The sequence below is a fragment of the Larimichthys crocea genome, chromosome XIX (genome assembly GCF_000972845.2).
Source record: "Larimichthys crocea isolate SSNF chromosome XIX, L_crocea_2.0, whole genome shotgun sequence".
In the NCBI taxonomy this organism is placed as follows: domain Eukaryota; kingdom Metazoa; phylum Chordata; class Actinopteri; family Sciaenidae; genus Larimichthys; species Larimichthys crocea.
Window position 1 is genome coordinate 848,539 of NC_040029.1, and position 18,441 is coordinate 866,979.

General features: G+C 41.8%; 1 protein-coding gene across 3 annotated transcripts in view; it reads right to left on the reverse strand.

Moving 5' to 3' along the window:
* Positions 1 to 18,441, reverse strand: part of dmd (dystrophin) — a 320,865-nt gene that overhangs the window by 19,336 nt on the left and 283,088 nt on the right. For all 3 annotated transcript variants that reach the window (XM_027291475.1, XM_027291477.1, XM_027291476.1), the window contains 7 exons: positions 9,409 to 9,470; positions 9,171 to 9,245; positions 7,162 to 7,363; positions 6,990 to 7,075; positions 6,002 to 6,159; positions 2,901 to 3,067; positions 751 to 862 (listed from right to left, as the gene is read on the reverse strand). In XM_027291475.1, the coding sequence (XP_027147276.1) occupies positions 751 to 862; positions 2,901 to 3,067; positions 6,002 to 6,159; positions 6,990 to 7,075; positions 7,162 to 7,363; positions 9,171 to 9,245; positions 9,409 to 9,470 (862 nt within the window). The remainder of the gene's footprint in view (positions 1 to 750; positions 863 to 2,900; positions 3,068 to 6,001; positions 6,160 to 6,989; positions 7,076 to 7,161; positions 7,364 to 9,170; positions 9,246 to 9,408; positions 9,471 to 18,441) is intronic.

Sequence of the window (18,441 nt, forward strand, 5' to 3'; positions counted from 1 at the left end):
TCTTATGTGATTTGGTAAAAAGATATTTCATGCCCTCGTTTAAAGTTTCCACTGCTGTAAAATTCACTGGCTTTTCCACGACTCTGTTATTATGTCAGAGATTATCTACGACCTAAAAAATGTTACTCCCTTCCTGGTGCAGCAGTCCTACGGGCTGCACTGAAGCTGGGTCTACTGTAGAGGAATATACTGTAATAAATGAGTGAAAGGAGTAGAAAATCACAGAGTCATTTATATTCCGACTCTCAGAACACACTGCAATAATTATTTTTGGGTGCCTTGGGGCAGGATGACGTATGGTTGGCACATTTACATGTTGTTGCTTGTAGCTGACATTAGCAAACTTTAATTGGAGAGCAACATCATCATTTGTACCCCTGGTTGTGTCACTCTTCACTCTTTTTACTGTTTCTCCTTCACACTAGGAAGAAGGGGTGAGGCACCATTAGATAACACTAAACCCTGCAAACTGCTCCTTTAACATGGCTAACATGTATATCATACTGTACCTATGGATTACACCTTGTGGGAAACATTTTTTATGTTATTGTGCAATTAAAATATTTCAATCTCATGTTGGTTTTAATGAGGGTTATTAAAAGTCAGATAAAAGTCCTGTCCTGGTGCACAAACTAACATACAACATATAAAGGCTGGCAGTTAGACGTCTCTAATTTCATTTACACACTGCAGCAGGGATATATGTGTATGTGTGTGTGTGTGTGTGTGTGTGTGTGTGTGTGTTCATACCGGAGTGCAGTACTCCACCATGGGGTACTGCATCTTATGTCCCTTGGCGACGCGACCGGAGAAGAAGCAGCTTTGGCAAATGTCATAGTTGAAATGTTTCAGACTGCGATATCTGGAGGGGGAAGGAAAGGAGGGAGGCGAGGAAAGTAAAAGAAGAAGACAAAAGGAGGAGATAAAGGAGATGAGAGTAAAGACAGACAGAGCAGAGAGGAAAAGGGAAGAATGGTGGGAGAGCAGAAACAGGAAAGAAGAATCAATAAAAGAGAAATTTACGGCTCTGTTTTCTCCAGGGTAGGAGTAGTTAAAATTCTTTCAGCCCAGTACCTAAATGAGAAATTTATTCTCTGGCCCTGGGACTCTTCATTAAAATTTATCACTGCTCTTGTCATGAAGGAGCCCCACAACAACAGAGCAGACACTCCCCTCTTTACGGGTCCCAACCTCTGGTCTGAAAAGAAGAAGCCTCCTGAGCTTTGAGTGTGTTTCAAAGGTTAAGGTTACAAATATGAACGTACTGCTGTCATTCTCATCAGACCATCAATCATTCATATGTACAAGTGCGCTGCTTTCCTGACCTGCTGCTGCTCAGTTAGATTAAGGCTTTCTCACAGCCGGAGCTCTGCGATGGTGACAGGGAGCAATCTCACTGATCTAATGTGTGACGCTAATGTATTTCCACTGGAAGAATAACCATAAACAGAGGGATCTTTAACTCGCAGAAAACATTTTAATATTTACATTTTAACAAGTCTAATACTCCAAACTCTCTGAGCTTGATGAATGACATTAAGTCAGAATATTAAGTTTAGCAGTGTTAGGAGCTGAAACAAGCTACCAACACTGTTGATATGATAGATGCTGAAAAACATCTTGATAAAGTAAGCAGCCCACGGCACGCTGCTAATAATCTTGCAAATTCATTTTATGTCACGCGATGGTCAGCTGACTCTCGAAGTGTTCACCACATTTATTTAGTTCACCACATTTATTTAGTGTTTAGTGTGAGCCTAACACTAAAAACAAAGTACGTCATTTAGATCAAATGTTTGGGAACAATGAACCGAACGACATCCACAGGACCAGCTGGTTACAAAGTGGTGTGTCGGGTTCTTTTAGTGAATCGTAGCTCTGTGATGAAAGTAGAAAAGGAAATGCGAGCAGAGGCTTGCTTTGAGAATGTAGTGAAATAACAAACGGGCTTTGGCACACTGTGCATGCAAAACTTCAAAAAGAGCGAGGGTGTGCAGCCGCTCGTGTTCAGGGAAAAGAGGGAAACATGAAATGTTCATTTTACACAGAGCGTTTGAGGTACATGTGTTTTCAGAAGTAGCATTATCCTAGCTGACCGGTGTGTCTGTCAGATTCTGCCTCGTTGGTTTGTTCTCTTAAATCTCATGCCGTTAACAACAAATCTGCTCGTATGATTGGTTCTTACGCGAGGCCCACCATCAGCAGGAAACACAAAACATCTAAAACTCTTCCTGCTGATGCCAATTTTCCAATCTTCAGCACAGCGTCTTTAAACAGATGCTGGAGCTTCTCGATTCAAACAGCCGACGGAGTGTCGTGATTTGTGGAGGCGAGCAGGGAGACATGGCTCTTCTTCAGTTCTTCCTCTATGTGTGTGTGTGTGCCATACATGAAACCAAGTATGAAAAGCTCACTTCTCTTCGGCGACTCTTTAAATAAAGAAGAACACGACAGGGACGAGCGGCTCGCTCTGCTTTAAAAATGAAAAGCCTGTCTGTGTTATCTCCAGAATAAAACAGCAATGTCTGCTCTCTCTGGCACTTATCGGAAAAATGGTGACATATAACCAGATTTAAAAGTAGTTACATAGTGAATGGGCTGCTGATATATGCTATAGATTAAACACTGATCTATTAAAACATATCACAGAGTCCAGAAGCCACAGATCTGTGTGTGCAGTCGCTTTCATTTGGGCTTAATTGAAAATGAAATTAATTTGGCATTTTATTGCCCTCTCTGTAATGAGATGAAGAATATAATACTCTACGGCAAAATGGCTCCAATTCTGCTCGTTTCTTTTGTTTAGACACTCAGACGTGCTGCTCAAAAGGTGGATTACGTGTGAAACATTCACTTATAAAGCTCAGATAAAACAGTGAAGTGGTTGTGACTCGACCGACCTGAATCCTATGATGGGACACTCCTTGCAGATGTTACACTTGGCCTGGTGCTTGGCGGTCTCGGCCGCGGCCACACGGTGCAGGACGGGTAGCCACACCATGGACTGAGGCTCCAGACGCATCCAGTCCAGGAACATGGCAGCTTCCAGCTCTGGTTTGTTGTTGGCCTGAGAGGAAGATGAATGTACAGTGAGCACGGTTTGAATACAAAAGGAAAAAAAGCGACATTGAGGAAACATTTTTCCCATCTTATCTTCGAGCGAGGAGATGAAACCAGCTCTTTGTTTGAAGAAGTGTGTGTTGTTTTGTGTGTTTTACTGAGAGAGAAAAAACGGATCCACGTCTCACAGCGGAGCCCGTAAATATTTAATGTGTCTTGATGTTTTCGGTTGTGAAGCAGTAAAAAACAACCTTGAATGTTATGTTGTGAAAGAGTCAAAAAATGCTAGATTCTACTCAAACTCTGGTGCAAGGACTTTCACGTACAACTACACCCTGCTATCCTTAGCAAAGCCTGGTATATGTCCTTCCTCTGTGCCATAGAGCTCCATGATTGTCCATAAACTATTAAAAACACATCAGTGAGTCACACTGTTGCACTGGGTGACATGTCCCTTCATTACCATGAACCACACACTGTAGTTTATTTTGACTCAACCCGACACACGTCGCCCTGCTGGCAGAAATACCCACTAAAGCACCAAATGTGGATTCATCCACCGCTGAAAATAGTCCCAAACAAATATATTTCCTCCTGTTTGAGTAACGTTTGTTAAAAACTACAGTGACCAGCTGCCTTTTTCCTGCCTGTCCAAGTCTCTATATGAACAGACAGGATAAAAATAATCGGAGACAACATATTGGCTTCATCCATCGCTTTCCCATCAGCAGGGACTCTGGGAACTCCGGGGTTGTGGAGTTTCCATGGAACTGACCCCCCACATCGCCCTCTGTCTGTCTGTCTGTCTGTCTGTCTGTCTGTCTCACACCCACATGCAAAGACTCCTCAGAGGAAGCAGCTGAAATAAAGCTAAGCTACCTCCACTTTTAAGGGTAGATGAGACATAATCTACCCATAGCATGTATATTTACAGACTTTATCAAATGTTCTAATTCCATGTAGTGTCACTGAACGGGACAAGATACAAACACAAAGAAGCAGATGATTACACCGTCAGAAACATGAAAATCTCCATGTTGACAGCTCACATTTATCAAGGTGTGTATTAGTGGCTCTGTCAATCAGTGTGCATGTGAAATGTCTTCAGTGAAATCACAAACAAAGCAGGTAGGCAGGAGGTGACACATGCTGATTGTGCTTCCCGGGGGGGGACTATGATTATCTCCAGAAATCACAATTTGACGCTCGCTTCGCCTGTCAAGCTTTCCGCTCTCGCACGCCACATACGTGGTGAACAATGAGAGCGGAATGACAGATTTACCTCTCGCAGTCCTTTCCTTGAACCACCGGCTCCGTGAATTCAGACAGAAATAGCTGCTCACTTCTGGCTGCCGACCATGTTCTCATAGCAGACAGCTGTCACTGCACATTTCATTAGCTGTACTACATAGCTAATTAAGCTAACGGTAGCTGGTTTAAAAAACTGACTTTTATTGTTCCGGTCTGACTTGTACAATGAGAAGCACGTAAATATACATTCATTAGTTACATAAACACTGAGGCTAACAGACATACAAGTCAACATGTTCTTGTATTCGTTCACTTTAAAAGTTAAAATGTGTTGGGGCGGTCAGTAGCGTAGTGGGTTAAGCGGCCGCCCCGTGTGTGGAGGCTATAGTCCTCGCTGCAGCTGGCCCCGGTTCGAAGCCCGCATCGGATAACGCATAACGTTAGCTTAAACTCTTCTTGGACTACAGTAAATACTGTTAGTAGTGATGGTGAAGTGAACAGGGCTTTGTTTAGCTTAAGGTCACATCACAATATAATGTAGCGAGCTAATGATGTGCTAGCTCTTGGCCTTGGAAATGGTGGAAGTAGTTAGTTAGCAGGACATGCTTATGTTTGTTTGTCGTTTTACACACTCTAAATTCATTAAAAGCTACATTTCTCTTTAGTGTACTACCATCAAATGATACTGGCTCTAGTCTTTAGTCTTCACTATAACTTTATTTTCCTTTTGCCACGAATTCTTTGCTCCAAAAGTCTGCACAGAATCTTGACGTTGATCTTTAAATGCTGGGCAGCTCTTGCTTGACAGACCTTTCATGCTCAGTTACTGTAGCTAAGCTATGATTGGACAATTACCGTTTGGAGGAGAGTCCATTTAGACAATATTCCCTTTGTGGAACACATGACAATGGTTTACTTCATGAATACATTTGAGGATAAGAGCTACATTTGGTGTCCAGAGTTCAGATTTAAATCATAAAAATGTTCGATCATCTTCTAGAGATCAGGGATAATCCAGTCAGACTGCAGTTTGTCGAAGCCTCGTGGGTTTTGCTAGATTTGCAGCTTGTTTTGTGGCTCAAACGTTTGTGCTGTCTGCTCCCTAACATAAAGAAACATAAAGGGAACGCTGATGCAGAGAGCTGGCGACTCCCTTCGCTTCTCTGTGCTGTCACACACTTTATCATTTTAACAGCGATGTGCAGGTAGATATACGGTTTATTCTGCCTTTTTTTTTTTTTCCTCATTCGTCTATAAAAATGTTCATGTTTCCGTTCCAGCAGCATTTCTACACCTGTCAGAGATCATCCATTTGATCTCCTGCAGGCTGTCATTCACTTACTTCTCCCGCTCACACAAACACTGACACACTCTCACTCTCTGGCCCCGTTTGCCGGAGTCTGTAATGCACTTGTTTTTATTAGCCTTGGTTTTATCGATGTTTTGCCCTTTATTTTCTGCAAAGCTTTCAGTGATGATCCAGCTTCTTTCTATAAATAAACCTGATTTTAGCCTGATGTAAACAAACGCTCGGACACTGTGTGACCTCAGGCATCAGCGAAATGCGGGCAGATGCAGCATTTTACCGTCCTGTTGCTATTATTAGTATATTTGTTATGATTGTCTATAACTCTGTCGAAAGTCAAACCAGACTGCCAAACAAAGCAGTGTGTGTGAGTGTGTCACGTACAAACTGGAAGCAGCTGCGGACGGAGGGCTCGATGTTGGAGCCGCCGAAAGATGCGACCTCGCCGAGCTGCCGGGGGATCTGGATGGAGTCGTGCAGGAGGAGGCCCAGGCGACGCTGGTCGCAGAAACCCGTTGCGCTGGCGACCTGTCTGAACAAGACTGGAGGGATGGAGAGGGAGGAGAAGGACGGAGGGACGGGACGGGATGCAAAAAAGAAAGAAGAAAAAGAGTGGAAAGAGAGAATGATGGATGAGGACAGACAGGGAGAAAATAAGATGTCGGTGCAGTGAGCAGCAGTAGCAGCGCAGCTCTAGCTGAGTATTTTCATGACTTTGACGCCGTCTGTGTCTCTGGGAATTCTGTGGGAGGTTCAATCAAATGAGGCAGCTTGTTGGTATTTTGGTGGTCTCAGATGTAACTGACTAATGCATTAAATATAAAACACTTTAATTAAAACACTGCCAAACCGATAGATGCATTTAAAATGTGGAACGTCTGTGAATAAGCCTGCATATATGGAGAAATGAATGAGTGGCTCTGTTGTTCACTGTGTGAAAAGCTTCTCCCTCACTTCATTAAATCCCTGCAGCCACCAGAAGGCTCGAGGATTTGAATATCCACTGTGTTTACCTCCATTAAATCACATGCAAATGACATCAGACTGCTACAAAATAACACACACCTCTGCATACACTAGGCTCAGCGTTTAGAACTCTGCCTGTTTATGCAGGAGATGTTGGATTAATGTGGCTTATTAATAATTAAGTGCCCTCCCCCTCACTTTAGCTAAAGTTTTGTTCTTTAAATATAAACAACAAGTGGAGTTATACAAACAAACTGTTGTTGTAAATATGACATAGATCCACTAAGTTTCCGAGAAATATTGAAACATTAGGAGCAATATATATAACATAATATAAAAATCATATAATAATAATATAATGCCTCAAAAAAGCTGTTATTGGTGTGTGTGTGTGTGTGTTACTTACATCTATATTTATCCTCCAGGTGAGCCTTGCAGAGTGAGATGATTCCAGTTTTGAATGACAGAGTCCGGATCTTTCCAGTGCGACCACTACAAAACAAGAAAACGAGTCAGTCTCACTGATGTGATGCATGCACTGTGTGTGTGTGTGTGTGTGTACAATGTGCTCCACGTACGTGTCGTAGACGTTGAGCAGCCAGTTGAGGCACATGTCGACGCACAGCGGGACGTTGACCAGGTGCGAGTGGCTCTGCTCCAGCCGCTGGTACAGGCTGGTCAGACAGGTGACCAGCTGGGAGATGTCCAGCAGCTGCTCGTTCTGCTTCAGGCCGTGCTGGTCGAACACCTCGCACGCCATCGGCATGCTCACCAGATCCACTGCGGACACGAGCAGAGAGGAGAGACAATGGTCAGCTAGTGCACACACACACAAACACAGAAGGCTGAAGCTGTGTGAGCTCAGACTGTCTTTCAGCCGGACCGACTGGGTTCAAACCCTCCATGTTCAAAGTGCCCTTGAGCTGAAGGATGCTAGTGAGAGGGTGACTTCACCCAAGGGATCAATAAAGTGTCACATTATTCATCTTTATCATTCATTGAGTCCACTAAAGGACAGAAAGAGAGGAGAGAGGTGTGTTAATAGAGAGAAACATAATCAATATGTCAACTGACGAAGAAAGAAGTCTGAATTCACAGAAATGAACAGAGTTATTGTACTAAAAAAATATACATATCTTGTGTTTGCAGGATTAGAATTTAGACTGGTAACTCTCTCTAACGCTTGTGTCTCGCATGTTTGCTTCCTTTTGAATTATGTGACTATGTGGTTTTTTGGCACACCGGCTGTTTCCTTTTTCTTTTCCAAGAACATACAACATGGTGGACAGCAGGAGAGAGTCTCACAGAACAGATCCTGATGCGTCGAGCCGTCACTTCATTCTAAAAAACAGTTTGAAATGTCTTTCTACATTTCTATGTTCTCAGTGTATAAGGATGTGCTCGTGGAGGGGTTCATGTTCGGGGTCAACAGTCCAGTGATCAAATGATTTTTGCCTTCAAAGCTGATTTGAGTGGTGACAGTGAGAAACCAAAACAATGAGCTGAAAGAGACTAAAATGCTCTGTATAGCTGAGGGGAACTGTAGCGTGGAGAACCAAATAACAGTCATGTGATCACTTTTAATACATAAATATTCATGATAGTACCTTTAACGGTTCATTTTTTGGATCATTATGATAATTTGACTTTATAATTTATCCTTATTTCTTTCTTTGCATACTGGAATGCATATATTGTTGTACTGAGAAAATGGCTTTATTTTGGCTATGAGAAATAATATTTAGATCTGAATAACAGGATTTGACTTGTGTGGAGGCAGCTTGTGTTGACTTTAATTAAAAAGAGGAAGCATTGATATTTATGGACCTCTGTGGGATGCCTTCAAGGCAAATCAAAAAGTCAAATAAATAAATCAGAAAGAGAGGAAGACAGAAAGAGGTGGAACAACAGGAGATAGTAACGAGAAGACAAAAGAGACGGACTGAATACTAAGAAGAAACAGAGAGTAATAATGAAAAGAGAGAAATGCCCACCAAGTCTAGCGTTGGGAATGATGTGCGCTATAAGGTTAGGGAAACAAAGAAGCTGTGCCATGCAGCGTTCACTGAGGTTAATCACTAAACCTTTTCAGGTTTATTTTTAGAAAACATTCACACACAGTAAATCGTGCTTTTGTGCTATAGTGCTGCAGCCGGCCATACGCCTTCAAACATATCACACACATAACAGCTCGTAGGCGGCTCACACTCCACAGATCCACTGGAGAGAGACGAGAAGGATGAGTAAACACACATATGGACACGCACATATACAGACTGTGAGGGCAGAGGGGCAAAGATGGTAGAAGTAGAGAGGGGGAAACGAAGAGGAGGAGGAGGAGGAAAAAAGAATTCACAAAGGAGGAAGTGAAGGGGAGATGACGGAGAAGAAGAGCAATGCTGCAAATGAGGTGAATTAAAAAAACAGGTAGACAGAAGACAAGAAAGAACAAAGGAGGAGTGTAGGAGGGCTGGAACACAATGAGAGGAGCACTCATGATGAAAGAGGAGTGTACTCGAAGCAAGAGACAAAAACCCTATGTGACACATATACACATGGAAAGTATATATAGACAGAGAGTACTCACAGCAGAGCGCCTTCTGCAGGCGTCGGAGCTTCATGGCTGTTCGGTAGGCAGAGAATCGAACGTTGTTCAGGTCGGCTAAAGGAGGAGAAGCGAGAAAAAAGGTGGAGTTAGAGACGCAGAGGAAGGAGACGGCTCTGCTTTGGTTCAGCCAAAGCAGCCTCATCATTTCGTAATGTCATCTTGATAATCGATCAACGGTGTTGTGTATCACGAAGGGATGTCAAAATGAACATCTTACCCAGAGACTGGTAAAGCTCGGCCATCTTGGGATGATCCCAGCATGTTGTCTGGGTCTGGTGGCTGAAAAGGGACAAAAAGAGACAGAATGGTCAGATTAGGGCTGCACGATATGGCCTGTAACCAATAGCTCGATATTTTTAAGCTATATCGCGATACACGATAAATATCTCGATATTTTTGTTGTTGCTGTTTTGTATTGTTTATTTCTAATAAATAATAATGTCATTATTACCTTGATAGCATTGTAATTGCTCAGAATCAATGTAGAACAGTAGATTTATACTTGCTGTATAAGACACACCTCTTTTATAGCACACTTTAATACATTTCATAATGTAAATATAAGCTTCAACGCTCAATAGCTTCCAGGTCATGTGACCTATTGCCTCAAAATCAGTGTAGAACAGTCGATCTACACCTGCTATACGACACACACTCTCTTTATAGCATTTTAACACTTGTCATATTTTTTTAATGAATTTTTTATATATTTCATAATGTACATATGAGCATTGAAGCAGTGCAGGATCATACTTGGCTTATGAGACACTTTTTTAAATCAAATTTTAACCATTATTCATATTTTATAAATAAACCTTTAATACATTTAACACCCACGTCTTATTTTGAAAATCGGCTGACTTTCCCAGTTTTTTTCAAAGTTTTTGCCATAAAGTCGCAATGAGGGCGCACTTGAAAATATTGGATATTATTAAAACATTTACGTGACAAGTACTCGATGGTCGTGATATAGTCATTTCATACATCTCACGTAGAACACGCCGTGATATATCGAGTATATTCGATATATCGCCCACCCCTAGGTCAGATACCGAAAGCTTTGCTGAAATTCTTAGCTTTCTGATTGCTACTTTTATGCAATAGCTCGTATAAAAATCGAGACTACTTTATGTGCAAAAATATTACTAGAGTCATACTGCTGACATGGAAAGTGTATTTCTTTTCCTGTGTGGCACATTTACTAAGTACATTTTAGAGTTGATCTAACAAGCAGCCTATAAAGTGTGCGACTGATTATACCCTCCACATCTGTGTCGGAAAAGTGCCAAGAAATGCTTTAATTAGTCAAAGGGGGCTGTGTCAAATGTGAAAGCAATGCAGGTGGCAAATAATACCAACACGTACTGAAGCATTAAATAAGAAGAAAGAATTCAGAACACTATTGTCCTACATAATATTCCTACACTACACACTAATAATAGGCTCTATAAGAGCCCCTGCCTTGCAATATTTGAAACTCGCTTCAGAAGCCGAAAGGTTTTTTTGGTTTATTTTCCCTACATACATCATAATTGTTCAACTTGGTGTCACTCCATATTGTCCTTTGTTCGTCCATGCCCCAGCTCACAGTTTGAGAACCACCACTATAGTAGGTCACTCTGAATAAACACCCAAACTCATTGAAGTGCATGAAAACTTTCAGAACTGGTGGATATCCCTCTATGCAGATGACACACAATTAAACCATTTAGGAATGCAATACAACATGTGTCGCAATTGAATTCGAATAAATAAACTGGTGCAATTTCCACATGGGAAAGCTGAGAACTGCATAAGAAATTCAGAGGCACACATGCAAAAAGAAAGTTGAAATTCTTGCTCCCTCTGCTCTATCAAGAGCTCTGCTATAAATCATACTAACCCAAACAAATCCATTAAATCAAAATAATGTGACAATTCAAATATTTAGACAAAACTGTGTTCTATTGCTGCTGAGACACCAAAAGGAGAGGGAGAAGTCATTTTGGGTAACACTGCAGTGAATCTCAGTCTCTGATGAATTAGCTCCCCCAAATCCCACACTATGACATTAATCCTGTTGTTTGGATGTTTCTCCTCGCCACCTTATAATCTTAGAAAATAACATCCCACTGTGGCGCAAAACCACAAAAACACCCATCCTCCCTGCTTCACAGCGGAGACGTGTTATAGAGGAGGGAAGAAAAGAAGCAGAAGGAGAGGACGACGGTTGCTGTGTCATTCTCCCCTCACACTTTCTCTCCTCATGACTCGCAGGAGACTCGGCTGTGCGTTTGTGTGTGCTGGAGACACACTGTGCGATTCACGGCTTCAGAACGGCGCTGAGGGATGTGCATTTCCTCATGCACCAGAATAATTAGGATAATGATATTTAAAGAATTGCTGCGTCTTGAAGCTCCTCTTATTGTCGGGAGCTGCTGCTGGATTCTGTCCCACATGTTCTGTGTCAGTCCTGCATTGTGCATCTGTCTACTCGTGGGTCACAACTAATTAACCAAGTTGACTTCTTGTGAACCCGTCACAGTTGGTGGAATAAAACACTTCTGACAACAATTTCACTTTTTTTAAAAAAGGACAATGAGGCTGTCAGAAGAAATGAACAGGCTTTAAGAATTCAGAAGACGACACCTACAAGAAATGGACAAAAATAAATTGTCTTTATCTGAATATGGATGGATGAACTCGCTCCAGGGACCCGGGGCACAAATGAGCAGCACGGCCAAATTAACCCACTCATTATTCCCACACTCTGTGCATCGTGTACAGTTTCTCTATGCTGGGATATTACCAAGCTCCAGATGTTTTGGGTCATCTTTTGAAAACACTGATTTAGAAAACTTAATGAAGGTCTTGAAAATAGATTTTACACTGTTACATCTTCAAGATTGAAGCTAGAGGCCTGGTGATGTAGGAACTACTCACAGGAAGGTTGATGGACTAGTGGATGGCACTAGTCAGTCACAATTGAGGGCTATGTCCTAATTACTATTTAGTGCACTATATTTACTGTCCACCATTTTATGAGTTGGTATCTTAAATATAGTGCCATCGAACTCCCACAATGAACTGCATGCCCTGCCCTGCTCACAATCACACAGTGTGAAAAAATGAAAGTTGTGATGCATTACACCTGCAAAATGTTGATTCATGTGTCCAAAATCTCAATTTACGGTCCTCTGAAGAGTAAACTATTAAGCGTCTGTTATACAGGGAGTAGTTCATGAGTCACTTGCAGGACACAAAGTTCACACAGTTTATTCAAGAGCCGTGTTTGAACCATCACCTCCTGTCTCATTATGAGCTCCTTTGTGGAGCAGTTCATACTCTGACAGACGAGGGTTAAATTAGAGTAGATGGTGACACACAGCTAATAAGCGACGATAGTCATTGTGGCCTTTCGGTTCCCTCAAAGGTCAGCGCTGTCAAGGCTGTTTGCCATTGGTCAAAGGCGAGAATCCACATGTCTAACTTGACTTAAAAGACAAATAAAAGCAGATCTACCAATCACAGCAGTTGTGTTAAAATGAGCCGTGGGGGCTCCTGGAGTTTTGGGGTTTATGGTCAAAGTACTGTAATATTGGGTTTGGCCAGATGATTGTCTGATTGAGATTTTATGTAAGTGTATGGAGGCAGAGAAAGGCTCTAAGAATACCTCATGAATTTTAACAACTACAGAATAGCTAATGTTACCTCGATTTAGAGCACTTTATTTTGAAAGCCATTGATTTTTTTTTCTCCATTTAAAGTTGTTTTTCCTGAGACCTATCAGGTTGGTTATGCTCTGTCTGAGAGACAAAGCAAGAAAGAGGAGTCCTAAAACGTGACTGAGACCCAGCACGTTTGAATTGTCTCCCTGAATTTGTCTCAAAACATTTTTTTTCTTTAATTTTGAAGATGCTTTTTAAAGTAATTCAACATTCACCTTGAACTGATTTAGTACTCATTAAAAATCATAATTAGCTGTTGATAAGATGCTTTTCTTTGCACAGCTGTTGTTATGATCCATTTAGTATAATATCTTTTTGCATTTTATTTTGACATCCTACAGGTAAAAATGGGTGACATGTTCTCTTATTGTGTCTTCATCTAAAATTGTATAGAAGCAGTCTGTGACGTCGGACTGCTGCTTTATTACCTTGAACACGGTGTCAGCATTTGCTGCAGTCGTCTATATGTCCTCCTAAACATTTCCTCTTTAATCCCAGCTGTGTGTCATGATCTACACTCTAATTTGCATTTCATGGCATCTTTAAATACTCCACTTTGAATTGAAACGCCATCTCGAAAACATTCAAACTCTACTTATACTAAATGGCAGCAAAAACTAATTATGTTACTGTAAAGCAAAGAGCTGATTTTCCTGGTCATTAGTTCCACTTAGCTGCTTGGTTTCTGCTGTTTAATTATTGTACGAACATAAGAAAATCTGTACGGCTAATTCCGGCCGCATTAACACCAAAGTGCTTCCATTTCAGCTAAATAAATAAATAAATAAACGTCAAACATGTTCTGTGCCACAATAAATATGAGCAAAGTGTCAGATAGGAGCTACAGTCGATGTGATGGTAATGTGCCAGCTGCCTGTTTACATAAAGCTAATGGAAGCCACATGTCTTATGAGCGAGCCAATTAAGTTTTTCTGTTCAGAGCACATCAAATATTTGAAAAGTCCTTCACAGGAGACGGAGAACAGTGGAATCTCAAGAAACGGGTTCCACTTTATATGTCAGATGGTTAATAAACAGACATTTGGCTCGCTGCAATCCTGGAAATGAGAGTGGCTTCTGATTTAGGAGTATGTGTCAATCAGGGTGTCTGTGACGCTTTGGTCATTAAGTTAAATATAGGACAGTTAAATGACTATTCAGTGGCAGTTAGGATGAAATACTGGAGCCATTTTCTCCGCTGAAGGTGAGAACGAGACCAGACGTGGAGCTGGAGAAAACGCTCGGGCCAAAATTAAGACGACCAAGAGACTCCAGGTTCTTCAGTGCAGGTGTGTGAAATGTGAATGGTGGGCGTATCATGTGGGCGACCGCTGAGGCATAGGTGGGTGCTGTGGATCGGGTGGTAAAAAAAGAAAAAAGAAAAAGCAGAGACGGTAACTTTGTGGCAAACAAAACAAACAGCTAAAAAAAAAATACAGTGCTGCTCAGCGTTCCTTCTCAGACAAAGCAGTGTTTGCTGCTTTAAAATTCTGGCCTGAGGCCTGCTGGTGCACAAATGTAACCCCGCTCGGCTTGTTAAAAGCACACATGTCGAGTTGGTCACACACACAAGCGCACCTGCAGTTAACCTTTGTCTAAAAAGCAGACGAATAATAATCCATATGCTGTTTGGGTTTTTTTTGCGCATTGCCCTTGTTTTTCTCTCTCCCACATCCCCACTCCAGATAATGAGGAGAGGGGTCCCATGGTGAAGAGCTACTTAAAAATCCTCTAAGCTCAGAGTCTGTGCAAACAGTAGCTCAGTCACTCAGCTCATCATCGGCGCGCTGCTCCGAGCCACTCGGACAAATGCTTCTAATAACCGCGCAGCATCAAACACACGGCTGCTTTCATCAGGAGCACCGCAGTGGCTCCGAGATGTGGGCTTCTCACCCAGAAGTGTTGTACTTCAATTCCCTGACGTCCTTGAGCAAGGCAGGTAACTTGCAGGTGTTTACATCAGCCGCTCGGGATGAGAAACAAAAACACAGCAGTAATAAGAGGCGCTTCTATTTTCACGTGGCGCTGAGATGATCTCGGCTTCTGAATCTCGACCCAGGGGGTCAAGAAGCAATCGATGAGTCACAGAATAATACATCTTCCTGTGAAAGGAGAGTCTGTTTTATTGAGTCCAGTGTGCTGCTGGACAAGAGAACAATAGATTCTGGATTTGGTTGGAATGCTTTGTAATGATCTAAATTCCTATAAAGTCACAGTCAGGAGTGGCACAAAGGCCAGTGAGTTAAGTTGAAAAGTTTGCTGTTTAGTTTGACATTACCTGGTCAAACATGACATTTACTTCCTGTTACAAACAGGAAACCTTCAAGAGGACTGAATCCACACTTGACATTTGGTTATAATGTGACTGATTTGGAACTTTTCCAGCCTCCAGCCAAAGATAAAGCAGAAATATGACACGTCCAGATCAATTTCAGGACAATCTCCCACTTCAACTTTTCCCTTCATATATCAATAATTTAAGATCATCAGCTTAACAGTCCTGAATCAGGACCTCCAGCATTTGGGTCAAGTATCTAGTAAAAAATGATGATGTGTAAAAGTGGACAAGGCCTGGTATATTTAAATCAATATTTCATATCTTATACTGCTGCTGTGAACATTATTTGGGCTGCGACTCAACACTGAAGTGTCTGTGGCCATCAGAAGGTGATTACAGCTCCAAACTGAATCCTGCCTACTTTAGCCAGTCTTGAAAACTGAGTCTTTGACGAATTAGATTTGATAAGCCAAACACTAGTGGTGCAACTCTAATGTTTAGTACTATATCGTATTGTTTTCTGTCATTTGTGGTGTGAATTGTAAAGCTGGACTCAGCTTTCTAATCTTCTTTTATCAAACATTCCTTCAAAATAAGGCTACAAAGTACCTCTTTATGTGACTTGTTTAAATGTTTGAGCTTTTCTTGCACCAGACGAGTCGAGTCGAGCCGCTCCCTGCTCATGTGTCCTTGAGCACAGGACACTAAACTCCTAAGCTCCTGGGGTGTTTTCTGTGTCTGACCCTGCACTCTGTAGAGGAGAGGCTAGAGAATTCCCCAAAGGGGATCAATAAAGTGTTGCATTTCATTTCACTGTTGCGTTAACTCCAGGCCTAAAATTCCCCGCCCCCATCTCTGCCACACCACCCACCTGTCCTCAACATCTTATCAGTCTCCTCCACCCACTGCATTCCCAAACATTTGTTTGGGCATCTGTTTTCTAGTCTACATTAGCACAGATGCTGAAAAACCCTCTCTAACACTCATTGTTCAAATCTGTCAACAAAATCCACAACTATTGCTTCTCGCCATGTCCCATTGGGATTAACAAACAAACAAAAAAAAAGATCACAACAGAACAATCGTATATCAGAGCTGGCCTCCAGGAATCAGCCATCTCTGGTTTTGACTTTTTTTTATGTTCTTTGAAAGCTGACACCGTCTCCCCACAAAATGTATCATGGCCTCAGGACAAGCCAAAGTGTTGATAATGCATCGTAAACTGTGAAAAGATAAAGTACTGTTCACTGAGCAGCTCCCGCACAGCAGTCGGGGACTCGCTGCCTTGCTCGAGGGCGATTTGATTGAACCCAACGAAGGAGGGAGAGATTCACATTCACACACTCCCACCTACGATTTCCTGACACGAACTGAGGAAGAAACCAGTAGAGACAATAACGGTTTAATCTGACTGACATCAAACAGCCAAACAACTCCAAGAACAGAAAGCACTGGAAGTGTGCTTGGCAATATATGTTAGCAGTAGCTGAGGGTGATGTCATGGGAATGTCCTCTGGAATGGCAGTCGTGTTGCAAAGTACCGGACGATTTAAAACGTTGACCTTTCACGACATTCCAGTGTTAATGTTACATTTGGCAAAAAGCTGAAAACATCAGACTCGTCAAATTTAAATATCCTCTGGGGAACAAGAACGTCTGTACAACCTTTCATTAAATTCTGTTTTTGTGTAATAAAGATTAAAGGACCGCTGTGTAGGATTTCGTGGCATCTAAGCAAGTGAGGTTACCATTTTCAGCGAAACTGAATAACCCTCACCTCACCCTCCAATTCCAAGTGTGTAGGAGAAACTATTGGGGCCATAAAACTCACACACAAAAGGCCCTATCTAGAGCCAATGTGTGTAGTTGCTCCGGTTCATACGGTGCAGACAACAGTCGCTGGATTACTCTGGTCCTGAAGAAAGCGAGAGTCTCATCAGATTATTTCTCGCGCCTTGTTTTCCGCCCCAAGACGTTATTCTGTGCGGCATAACTTAAAGTTGGATTGAAGTGCAGTCATTTTTATTTTTTGACAGCGATAACGCGCTCGCACGTGCCGTCACAATAACACACACACCCACGCACTTGCAAACACACAATGGTACATATTGCAGTTAACAGGCAGCTGAATGGCTTATTGCGGCGGTGACAGATAGGCGTTTTAAATAATGGATCCGCGCAGAGACACGAGTGTCACTTCTCGCTGCAGTCAATTATGGCTCTTGGATGAATGATTAAAGGTGGTTTATGGTCTATGGCAACATCTTCCTCTGCCTATCATTGAGAGTGAGCCCCGACAGAATGTTTCCTGCACACCAGGCGTCTGAATGAGCTCAGACAATGGCCTTCAGGGATGTAATGGGAACAAGAGAAAAAGCGGGCTAAAAAGCATGAAAGCCATATTCATCAGCTGGATATGAGGGGAAGCTTTTTGTAAAAGAGAAGCTAAAAGTACCGACAAAATATGAGGGAGCCCACAGAGCTTAAAGATTATCCAATTATTTTCCTTGTGACAATTTGTGAAAACACCTCAGAAATACAGTTACATTTTTAAATAAAGGCTCAGCCGCTCAGTGTATTTTTAATCAAACGTTAATCAAACAAGAGGAGAATGTGCATTTGTCAGGGACTACTTTCGGCAGTGGATGAATCCACGTTCGCTGATCGTTGTGTGTGGGATTACGTCAAAATAAACCACAGTGTGTGTGTGTGTGTGTGTGTTCATTGTGCAACACTGTGGCTCACTGGTGTGTTTTTAATAGTTTTTGGACACAATGGCACTCTGAGGCGCAGAGGAAGACGATACATCAGCACTAAATACTTGTTAGTAGGAAACTGTTACTGTTGGTTAGGCCAAGACTTTCAGACTGTTCTTTCTCCAAATGACATCCAGAGCTGTTGTTATAGTTAATTAATCAACGTTGATGTCTTATGTGACAATAAACTCAATCAGTGCCACAAATAATGATTACTTTTTTTGATTAAACTGCTGATTTGGTCCAATCACAGTTTCACAGGGTTTAAGGGGACGTCTTCAAATCACTTGTTGTTACCAAGAGTCCAAAGCCAAAGAGGCTGAAGAAGCTTCATGGAACTTTACATGAATATCTTGTTTGTTTTCACATTCATCTGCTGGATGGAATAAAATTCTGTATTTCTAATTAAATACAAAAAAAGCAGCTCAGACAAATTATTATTAAACGTAGAGAGGTTTACATGTCATAAAACACATCTAGCGGGCTTGTTAATCTTCTGTTGATGAATT